This window comes from Sceloporus occidentalis, unplaced genomic scaffold (assembly GCF_023333645.1).
Source record: "Sceloporus occidentalis isolate IW3139 unplaced genomic scaffold, rSceOcc1.0.p SCAF_2, whole genome shotgun sequence".
Classification (NCBI taxonomy): Eukaryota; Metazoa; Chordata; class Lepidosauria; order Squamata; family Phrynosomatidae; genus Sceloporus; species Sceloporus occidentalis.
This window is the reverse complement of record NW_028316982.1, coordinates 207323744-207335927: the sequence shown is the minus strand read 5'-3', so window position 1 is coordinate 207335927 and position 12184 is coordinate 207323744. Positions and strand designations below refer to the sequence as shown.

The 12184-nt window shown below is 40.7% G+C and overlaps 1 protein-coding gene across 1 annotated transcript in view; it reads right to left on the bottom strand.

Annotated features, from left to right (window-relative positions):
- ADAMTS5 (ADAM metallopeptidase with thrombospondin type 1 motif 5) overlaps positions 1-12184 on the bottom strand; it is a 63490-nt gene that overhangs the window by 6684 nt on the left and 44622 nt on the right. Inside the window, exons 4-7 of the mRNA XM_089512149.1 lie at positions 4578-4861; positions 2959-3142; positions 930-1105; positions 485-660 (exon numbers count right to left, since the gene is read on the bottom strand). Coding sequence (XP_089368275.1) covers positions 485-660; positions 930-1105; positions 2959-3142; positions 4578-4861 — 820 coding nt within the window. The remainder of the gene's footprint in view (positions 1-484; positions 661-929; positions 1106-2958; positions 3143-4577; positions 4862-12184) is intronic.

The following is a 12184-nucleotide window of genomic DNA, read 5'->3' as shown; positions in this document are numbered from 1 at the left end:
TTCCTGCTATTGAATATATTGAATCTATGTCTGTAATAGAATAATACTGTATGGAGACTGGAGAAATATGACAGCACAGGAGGGTAGCTGCTTGAACAGAGTAAGCTGTACCATTAGATCAGGGATTTGTAATCTGTGGTCAATAGTCTTCTGCAAAAGGGTTTTTATATCTTTGCCTGCCAATGAAAAGGAAGCAGATAGGATGCAACCAAACTTTGCATGGAAAGGAATTCCACAGTCTGGGAGTAGCCATTAGTAAGGCCCAGTCTTGCGCTCTCCCAAATGCACCTGTAACAGTGGTGGGAGAGAGAGAGCTAGCTCACCCCTGAAGATCTTAACATTGAGTCTGGCTTGTAAATTATTCTGTTTATAGTGAGTAAACAGCATCCAGCTATTCTGTTCATACAGCAGTCAACTATTTCGGTGGTAAAATAATGACTTTTATTTTATTTTATTACATTTTATTATAGTCTTGGTTTCTTACCTCTTTTTATTGAATGTTCCCATAATTTTAGTGCAGCTAGAGTTGTCTCCACCACAGATTCCACATTTATCATACTGGAGCTTTGAGCCTATAATGCCATCACATCCTGTTCTCACACATTTGCCACGGACACAGACTGAATTACTATATGGTCTACATTCTGTTCCATCAGTTACCTGTTAAATAAAGTTACTGTTGGTTAAAAAGTGGAGCTTGAGGATTTATTTCTGAGTTGTACAATGGCGACCATTCTTATATATGTTATAACCACTGAAAGTACAAATTTGGATAGTTTCATGAACTGAAAATCCATTAACCTGCATATTTAAAATGTAAACCCACAATTCACCTTTCTCCCTGCATGGGTATAGTTTCTCTACAGCAGACTATAACTCATGAGATCTTTACGTCTGAAAGATAAGCAGTTATAGAAGCAACTTTTTACCTTTTGAGAGAAAACTACATAGTAGCCAGTTCCTTTGGCTCGACAAGTGAGTTTGCAAACATCTCCCGGGAGCACTCCTGCATATTTGGGGACCCATTCTACAAATGTTTTGACACCTTTTGCATCTGATTGGTAGCCATTTCTTGCTTCACATTGTTCCTGCCGAAAAGCTTTAGCTGAAGGAAGATAATTAGTTCATTAATTTTTCTGAACATAAGGATATTCTCTCATTGTCAATGCTAACATACATATTTTGTTGGTGTGTAACAAATTCCAGAGCTAGATGATCACCTGTCAAGAGACAGACAATGCAAGCTCTTTGGATCATATTCAATTCAATTATAAAAATCTCCTCACAAACAAGACTAATGATGTTCCACAGTATTCCCTTACAATGATCTACATGGAACATTTATGGTACTGTCAATAGCAACCTAGCCACATGTGGAACTTGCACACCATCTAAATAACTTACACAGGTATTGCCAACTTAATCTGTCCAACAGTTGTTTGGTGGACTGGAGGGAGTATGCACTCCACAGAGCAGAAAGTATTTTGGTTACGCTGATGTACTCTGTGTGTTTAGTGTAAGGGTTATAACAACAGTGGACAGTGATAGATTATGCTGGTGGGGCAGTGAATCTAACTCAGTTTTAATCTGAATTGTGAATAAGCTATCCAAGGTTCAGAGCCTATTTTTGGGCTATGGTTTAGCAGCTCAAACAGTATTTTTAAATTTCAGACTACAACCTAGAACAGATTCACTGGGCCACTGATACTGAAGCTCACTGAATTAGAGTGCATATATATGAATAAGAAGAAGGCTCTGTGCTTGTGCATATGCATGCACACACATACACACTCAAAAACACACTATTATTTATATAAAAATATATTATCTGAAAAATGTTTTACACAAAAAGCTTTTTGCATAATACCCAAACTTTTGCTCAAATGGATTTTTCACAAAATCACCCTGAAATAGAAAATAAATAAACAAATATATAAAATTGTAACACTACCTATAATCTCTCCTAGGAGAGAGAAAACCTTTCAGTTTATTATTTCTTGAATGTAAGATTGAAATCAGAAAAAATTATATCTATAGTCTTGAGGCAACCTTTTATTTGTATAGCTTTTCTTCTTCAGCCTGCTAGATAAAGTAACCATTTGTAAACTGTTCAGAAAAAAATGTGCTTACTCAAAAATCATTAAATGCTAAGATCCTAAACATCTTTATGGAGAGAGTAAAATCCCAAAAATGATGCTATGGAAGATTTCCCCTCAAAAAGCCCATCTAGTGCCTTTTGAGGCTAAGCTAAAATATTTCTGGTGACCCAAACAAATCTTGTTTTCTACTTTAATTACTGTATGTTAATCACAACAATAATCATAAAAACAATGAAGGGCAGGGGGAAAAGATATGTTTTAAATAGATAAATAAATCACATTTTGTTTTTACTAGGTTCCCAAGAAGTATCAATGTCAGAGTTTCAAACAACAACAACAACAAGACTTGTCCACTGACAATGGGTTGAACAAAGACAATGGTTTCATGGCATTCTACACATTTTATAACACTAGTTAACACCCCAGCCTCATGGGGGCACTCTTGTTTGGTTTATAACATCTCCTTTCTGGTTCCTTTCTGGCAAGAGGAAAGATATTGCCCACAGTGAATGTAGACAACCATATGAATAGTGGAGGGAATTATTGGAATGCAGTGTGAAGATAGCTGGAAACTAGAAAGGAGATGTGATAAACTGGGCAAAGGAGTCCTCATGAGGCTGTGGTGTTAACTAGTGGCAAGATCCCTTTGTTTTCTTCACACTGCACTTGCATAAAATAGGGGAACTCATTTTGTTGTTGCTGTTGTTAAAACATTTGAAAGCCAGAATAGAAGGATCTACCAGTAGTTCCAGCTGTATCTTCAGCCAACACAGAGGGAAAGAGATGCTAATTTATACAGCATCTTGAAAAGGAAAACAATGTCTGATAATGTTATAATTTTTGATTTATGTATACGTACCATTGGCAGGGCAGGGCATAACATTACAGGAACGATAAATGGCACGCTTTCCAGTGCAATACCGACCATTATTTCTAGGTGCTGGGTTATTGCAGTGACGATAGGCAAACTGAACACCACCACTACATGTACGGGAACACTGGCCCCATGGTCCCCAGGACCCCCAATTCCCATGGTTTGAAGCCTGAAATATGAATCATAATATGTTATGAAAGATAATACATCAAATGAAGAAAGCCATAGCAAAATTCACCAGCATTGTATCCCAGTTTTCTAGTTCTTCCTGTTTCTTTCTTGATGTCTGTCTAGTTGAAATCTGAAGTATTTCACTGGCTAAGCACTGACTTTCTTGGACCACCTACATTGAGATATCTTTGAGCTGAAGTTTTAGGAAGAATATACAGGTTGTTTCACTGATCTTGTAAAATGAGGTAGAATTATACCAATTATACCTCTAATGAAGCAGCACGTTGATGACCTCATGTGTATATTACATTCATGCTGGTTTTACTGATTTGCTAGTTTTTGGTTCTTTTATAGATTCATTATTTTATTATGTTTTCAAATATTCTACTGTTTTTTTACAGTAAATTTCCCTGATAAATTTATGTAAGTGCAGATTACATATTTAACGATAAACCAAAACGGAGTAGAGATCAGACACCAGCACGTCTAAGAATTTGGAAAAGTTAATTTAGGACTATAATTCTTAGTATCTCTCTTTCAGTGATTCTGAGCATGAGAGGTTTTCCTCTGCCCTGCCAACCAAAACCAAACCAAAAAACCTTTCCATGTTCTTGGAAAATACTACAATATGCAACCAGTAAAAGATGCGTATGGTGGCAGTTAAAGATCTTGAAATAATTTCAATCTCTTGAAATAGTAACAGTATCCTGGGATGCATCCACACTGAAAAATCAGTACCTTTAACTGCAATGTCTCTGTCTGTCAGAATCTTGAGATTTATAGTTTGGTGAGGGACTTAGAATTATCTGCTACAGAATTTTATTACATGCTTACCCAAACCTACAGAATTAAAGCTTTTAGGAACAGAATTGTAAGTACTTCACCAAAGGCTCTTCCAGACATGACAAATACATCAGATGATTACTGGAACTGTCGTATTTATTGCTGTTGTTCTTGGCAGTGGCATCATAGGCAAGGTGCGGCGGGTACAGACTGCACCGGGTGACACCAAGAAGAGGGGTGACATCCTCCCCCATTCCAGCTGTTCTGGGATGCCTGGGGCTAAGAGGAGTGCATATGTGCCCTTGCAGGCCGTTCCATCTGGAGTTTCCTTTCCAGGGAAAAAGCCCAGGATAGAGCAGTCTGCAAGGGCAGATATGCACTCCTTCTGCTTCTCTGTCCTGGACATTCTCCCTGGAAAGGACACCTGAGATGGAGAAGCTGGGAAGGCCATGCATGTGTGCTCCTCCTCCTACAGCTCTTCCTCCTCCGGTCACAGGCTTTCTTTCTGGAGAAAGTAGCCCTCCTCTCAGCCCTATGGCACCTATGTATTAATAAAGCAGTATAGGGCAGTGAGAGAGAAGAAAGAGGACTCCCCCTTCCTGCCCCCTCTTTTTGGTTCATATGGTTTGAATGTTAAAGTAGCAACATACCGAATAATATTTTTTCTTTGTTTTGTCAACACATTTTCCCTGAAGGCAAATCCTTCCTTTTCCACATGGTGTCCCCTCCACAGCAGGGAGTTTTTTGGTCAAACACACCATCTGACCTTGGCGAACAACCGCACACCACAGACGAGAGCACACGTCCATTCCAGGACACACTGTGTATTCAGACCCAAATGCCAGCTTGCATTGACGAATGGCATCATATGTTTGTCCTGGAAGTTCCTCAGGGCCCAAGATCTGCTTTCGTGGTTGATCCAGTAAACAGTTACCTAAAAGAACAACCCAGTTTATAATTTACATCCTCTCTCTGATGCATGCCACATCCCCAAGCTTGCAAATTAGATAAAGAGAGCAAGATTTTGCTTCACAAATGTTCACTCTACAGTTGCATTTTGTTATGATGCTCAGGAGGTGCATCTACACTGGAGAAATAATGCAGTTTTACATCACTTTGGCCTGAAACAGATAGGCAGAAAAGAATGGCTTCCAACTACTCTGAGGGCATGGTGTTTAGACAATACACATCTTTAGAGTGGCTGGAAGCCATGCAAAAAGTATGCTTGGCCAGAAAAAGCTGGCTGGCAAAAGAGTGAAGAAAGTTTGCTCTTTGCCAGCAGCTTCTTTGGAACCGCGGTGGCAGCCTGGATAAGGACCAGACCGGTGTGGTCGCTGTGGTCCCAGGCCGACTGGAGCAGGAGCAGCCTCTGGCCATTCCTTTTGCCCCATCTGCATGACCCCTTTAAGCGAAATCCTGGGATTTGAGGTTTAAAAGGTTTTCAACCATCTCTGTCAAAAGAGTGCTGGTGGTTCTGAAAACTAGAAATCCCAGGATTATGTACAATGGAGCCATGACAGTTAAAGTCATGTCAAACTGTATTATTTCTACTGTGTAGATGTGCCCTAAAATACTGTGTAACTTATAGTTAAACAGTTTTTGCTTTTACAATATACTTTACCTTACAGGCTGCTCCTCATTTTGGGTTGGTCCCAGTGGAGAAAGTAAAACTGTACATTACAGCCACAGTAGATGTTTTTGCCTTACTATCTGCATAATGAGTGTTCTGATTTATAGCATCACCTTCAAAGAAGGACATGGAACTAACTCTAACTTTTTCCATGTACCTGAAGACACTCTGTGAGTAGGGTCTTCCATAACTATCAAAGGAACCTAGAACCATTTCCAAATAAGCAAAGCTGTCATTTGAACATCTTGAGGCAGACCACTTTTGAAAAGGTAAACTGTATTAACAAGAGCCAGAGAAAGCATGGCATAGAGCTATAGCCAACAGAATCATTTTAGAACGGAGTTGAGGGTAAAAGGAATTTTAAATCAAAACAAAACAGAATCAGCAGCAGAAAGGCAACAGAATTGGCAACTGTTCATTGGGCACATCTGGATAGCAAGGAAAGCCACAAGACCAAAGAACAAACATTTGTGTCTTTTAGAGATGTGAAAGAACATGACATGAAGCAGAATATTGCTATCTGTGATGTCAAGCACTGACCTACTGCCCCCTTTTTTTGAACAAAAAGGCCAAAGTACTCATAGATTTACATTGAGAATTCAATTCCAGGTGACTGAGATGCTAATCTGTGAAGGCCTGTCAGAAGAGATCCATCTTGACCGCCTTTTTAAAGCTCTCAAGATTGGTAGTATGGCAGTCTCCTCTGGCAGGCCATTCCATAGCTTGGGAGCAGCAAAAGAGAAAATTCTCTGGATAACTGCAGCCAGCTTAGTTTTTTTTGGCTGCAGTAGATTTTCCCCAGAAGACCTAAATGTGTGGGGCAGATTGTATGGAAGAAGGCAGTCCTGTAGATAAGCTGGGCCCAAGCCATGAAAGGCTTTAATAATAATAATAATAATAATAATAATAATAATAAATTTTTATTTCTATCCTGCTTTTTGCCAGGCAAGCAAAGCGGCGTACAACAGGTTAAAATACATCCATATATACATAATGCTCCCCCTTAAAACAAGATTAAACAATGTAAGATTAAAAACTACATATTAAAACTGACTAAGCTAAATAAAGATCATCATGGGCAGAGTTCACTGGATGGGAAGTCTTATTTGTGGCTGAGCATTTTATTCCGGGAAGGCTTGCCGGAAGAGATCCATCTTAATGGCCTTTTTAAAGCTTTCTAGATTGGTAATTTGATGGATCTCATCCAGCAGGCCATTCCATAAATTGGGAGCGGCTGCAGAGAATGTCCGCTGGGAGGTTGCCGTCAACCTGGTCTTTAAGGGCTGTAATAAATCCCTCCCAGAGGACCTGAGTGTACGGGGCGGATTATATGGAAGCAGGCGATCCCTTAGGTAGATTGGACCTATCTAGATAGGTTTGGCCCAAGCCATGTAGGGCTTAAAGGTAATTACCTTGTTTAAAGGTAATGACCAACACCTTGTTCTGTGTTTGGAAACTAATGGGGAGCCAATGAAGGGACTTTAAAATCAGTGTTATTTGGTCACACCTGGAACTCCTGGTGACCAGTCTGGCTGCCATGTTTTGGACTAATTGAAGTTTCCGAACACACATTGGCAGTCATAATACTGTGATGATGCCATCCAACCCAATCTCTAACACAACACTTGCATACAAGTTGGCAGAATATTGCAATAGCAAACTTAAATTGTCAGTTAGGCCCCAAATGAAGAGAAATTAAGCAGAGAACACTTCATGGTGAAAATGACATCCTGAGTATCCCCCAGTTAACAATAATTTCAATAGAAAAGTGGAGAGGAAGTGAATCATAGCTTATACCGAGGCTACAGGATAACCAACAGTGCATATAATATAAATCTTTCTGGGGCAGAACTATTCTATTAAGGTCATCTATACTTTGGTCAGATTATGTTTCCTACAATATCTATGAAAAAAGGCCTACAATATCTATGTACATCACCTAAAACACCAGTTTCTTCAGAATCTTTGTTTCTACTTGTACACAAATGCTTGCATATTTCACTGATTAATTGACAGAAGTTCACAAATTGACTGAAATTTCATTTACTGGCTGATAGTCCTAACAGCAAAAGAACAAAAACTCGATAACCAGGAGCCCTGGTGGCGCAGTGGTTAAATGCCTGTACTGCAGCCACTCACTCAAAACCATAAGGTTGCGAGTTCAATACTGGTAAAAGGGTTCAAGTTTGACTCAGGTTTGCATCCTTCTGAGGTCGCTAAAAAGAGTACTCAGATTGTTGGGAGCAATTAGCTTACAGTTTTAAACCGCTTAGACAGTTCAGTATGATAACAACAAAAGTAAGTGACAGTACTTGTTACATGTCTCATTCTGATTGAGAAAGTGAGTATGGAGTAACATTGGCAATTGTGTTATGAATCATGGGTATGTTTCTGAATAGGCATAGAGGAGGGCAGTAATTTATGTCTGTGTTTCCAACTGCAGATGTCTTTCAAAAATATTGGGACCTCTGATAAAAAACTAAAGCCTCAAGTCTCTGCCCTCTAAAGAATTTCTTCTGTCAGAAAAAAGTCAGCAACAAAGACACATAAGCTGAGCATACCAGCATACCTGCATACACACAGGAAACATCTGGCAAGGGGGGAAAAAAGAGACACTTCAGTTTTACATAGTTTTACACCTCCTAACTGTAACTTTCAGTGGGTTAGAGAAGGTGCTAAATATTGCCATCTGTGCATACTGTGCCAAACCTGACAAGCTCAGCAATCTGTTTGATTGGGTGCTTGATCTTCCTCATGCCAGCTGCACAACCCTTCCTGGAACATGGGGCACATGTGACTTTTTTTAAAAAAAATATTCATTTGTCTGGGAAAGTTTTTGCTGCTCCTGTTCCAGACAAAGGTATTACGTGGTATACCTCAGCTAAGGATATTTTATTTGTTGTGTAATGAACTTGTAATATTGTGAGAAATACCCAGAAAAACCACTGCTTTTATGCTAATCTGTCATAGTTGTTCAATCAAAAATACTTGATTTAGAAGCCCAGATGAAGTATTATGCCTAGCCACAGAACTGGTGTTACTCAATTACCTACCAATTTCTCCATGCTACAACCTTTTAAGGAGAGTTAAAGGTCTATTCCTTCTCTGTAAGTAAACTGCACATTTAGGTTCTATTGTCCCCCCTTATAGCTTTACAAGAAAAGGTGGCAGTGTGTTTGTTTTTAAAAGACACCTGGACACAAAATATGAACATCATTTCTTGAATAGCCTCTATTTCTGTGATTACATCATTCTAGCACTGCTTTTGTTTGCATATTGAAATGTTAAGACTGAAAATGGGACAGACTGCATCATTGGTGGGGGAATGCAGGGGAAAGCAGCTGCAGCACACACATACCTGTACTGTTACATTGTGGATACAGTAGTGCTGCTCAGGTTTCTAGCCATTTAATTCCACCTACCACCATCATTTCCAATCCTTACCCTCAGATATATTTTTAAAACCCACTGAGGGTGCCTGAGCTTCAAATGAGAGAACTAGATCGAGAAAACCTCGAAACTATGCACCTGCTCTTCAAAGGGAGTGCATTCATAGCAAGGAAAGAGTGAAACCCACCTTTAGAACTTGAGAACCACTTGCTCAGGTCCTCCAGCTTCTCAGGATTTAGCCTCCATTTACTAGCTCGCATATAGTTGATGGCTGAGAGCTAACATAGGGGCTAGACAGACGGGCAGCTAAAAGCCACCCTCTTTTCCCCTGGTTAGTTCCGCAGCAGCCTCATGGCGCAGCACTGATGCGTTCTCTAAAAAGAAGCTGCTCTGGCAGCTTCTTTTTAGGGGCATCATCATGCGAGCCCCATGTAAGCAAGTAAGATGTTTTGAGTAGTGATATAAAATGTTGCTGAGAAGTCAAATGGCATCAAGAGATATCAAGAAAGATAACCTGCTTGTCTCTCTCTCAATGCAAGTCATAAACTAGTTCCATCGTACTCTGGCTTTCTCCTCTGTGCCAATATTTTTGATGTTTTCCCTTTCACTAAGACACTTTGGCTTAAACAGGCCTAAAAAGCTATACCCTATGAAAGCATTAAAAGAACCTGTGTATGTACTCACATTTGTGAGTGAGTAAAGTATAAAGTGTGAAGGAGGTGTGGGGGCATATGTCCAGCACCCAGCCCAATGTCCACATATGCTGTGGCCCTGCTGGTTCTATTCCTAACCTTCCCATATCAAGCCAGAAAGTCTAAAGGGAGATTGTATGTAAGGGGCTCTACAGATGGGCAGCATCCAGCCACCCCTTCCTGCCTTGGGTTGGTGCCGCAGCAGCTGCACACTGCGGCACCGACCTGCACCCTAAAAGAAGCTCTCACACCATGGTGACACCCCTTCCAGCCAGCACTGTTTGGGCACTGTGCACCATAGATGTCATCATGGCGTGCACTGTGTGGATGGGCATGTGCCAAAATGGTGACAGTGTGGTGCGGTAAGGGATTGCAGCATGCGAACACTGAACCCTAGTCCGTGTCCAGGATGGCATAAAGTGCTGGTCTGTCGAGCCCCTAAGTTTGGCTGAACATATATAAAATTTTCCCCAGAGCTGGGAATTCTCTCAATGAGGAGTGTTTATTGCAGAGACAGTTCTAAGAACATTTTACAAAACTCACTTAGAAGGTGAGCAGTGACGCAGTGGTTAAATGCAGGTACTGCAGCCACTCACTCACAAACCACAAGGTTGTAAATTCAGTCCCAGCCAGGTGCTCAGGGTTGACTCAGCCTGGCATCCCTCCGAGGTTGCTAAAATGAATACCCAGCTTGTTGGAGGAAATTAGCTTACAGCTGTAAACCGCTTAGTGACTGCTTAGTGTGGTATGAAGTGGTATATAAATGAAGCTGCTATTGCTATTGCTAAGACTTCTTTGGACCTTCCAGCTCAAGGCAGTAGGGAAACAGGGATGAAACAAGTGAGATGTGCATACCTGGATAAATTAAAATAATGAAAGTTGAGAGCAATGGGGATGGGTACATTAGGATCAGGCTTGCATGAGTGACCCTATTGCTCTCTTCATATGATACTAGCAAATACTTGCAGGGTTTATATGTGGAAGATTACATATGCCTACATGTGACATGTACATTTGGTGATAATATTCTCAAAAACAGTGGATTAAAAAACACCACCACCAGACACAGACATAGCCCAATTCAAAGTAAAGAAGTACAGCAAACACTGGGGGCTGCTAAAGTCCTTTCCTTTACTCTACAAGATCTTTGCCATATATTAACATTTGAAAAATCCAAGCAATTTATTCATCAAAATTTGGTTGCTTTCCATCTTTTCTAGGCATGTACATGTCTGGGCAATTCATATGGAGTGCAAAATGTACAACTCCACACTAGATTTCTGTTGAGTAAAGATTAAACTAGAGACCTGACTTCTTTTTTCCAAAAACATCTTGTCCTGGCACTTGGACAAACACATTTAGAAACTATGCACAAGTTTTCTTACTGCTTTTCAGTTCCAATTAATGAGTTAAAATTGTATTTTTGGTAGCTCAGCAAGCAACCCTCAAGGTTACTCACCACATTGTTTATTCTAACAATAAATAGAAAAATAAATAGCTATTTTGCAATTTGGCATTTGCTACACCAGCAAACTGAGAAATGCTCAAGTTGGCCTATGTCAAGACTAGAGGAGCTGCCCAAAAGACAGTGGCCACAAGTAATCATAAAGGCTGTGTTTGATAAACACTCTAGTAACTGCAAATAGAACTGCTCAAGATTATAGTCTATTGAGCTACTTCAAGAACAGATGGGGAAGACTGCTTCTTGCTAGAGACATTTCAGCCCTTAGTATCCACTGGAGTTGGTTTCATGATTTTTCATGGGTACCAAAATCTGTGGATGATCAAGTCCCATTGTATACAATGGGGTATATTATATAATATGTCATTGTATATTATATACAGTCTGTCCTCGCCTTACGCGGGGGATCCGTTCCAGATCCCTCCGCGTAAGGCGAATTCCGCCTATGCTCGAGCCCCATTGGAAACAATGGGGCTCGTGCACGGCGGCGCGGTGGCGCGGGCACGCGCGGGGTGCAACGGGCGCGCACCCATTCAATTGAATGGGACGCGCCGCCCCTTCCGCCCCGCGTGCGCCCCGCGGCTTGAGCGCGTATGCTCATGGCCGCGTATGGCGCGCCCGCGTATGGCGCCCGCGCGCTGTATAATGGTGTCTCTTATATAAAATGGCAAAGTCAAAGATTGCTTTTTCGATTCTTTAAAAACAATATTTTCAAGCCATGGCATGGGTGGTTTAATCTGTGGATGCAGAATCCATTGATATGGAGGGCTGACTGGATTACCCAAGCAAGCAATTTTGTTAGCTGCACTGTATGGCATACCAATACCGTTTTTCATATTATAGGCATTATATAGGAGGATAATTAAACCCTTTGAATTAAACTGAAGAGGTGGTTGCTACTTCCATGATCAGTCCTTTATGATCCATTGCTGGGTAGGCAGTTCAAGATAACTGGTCTCAGCTACTGCTTCTAATTTCTGTCTAAGCAACATGTTGCTTCTTACACAAGCCAGGAAAAGCATCTGGGGGGTGGGGAATACAGACCAGTACTTTGTACCAGCTTGTGAGTGGAGTCATGGTGTA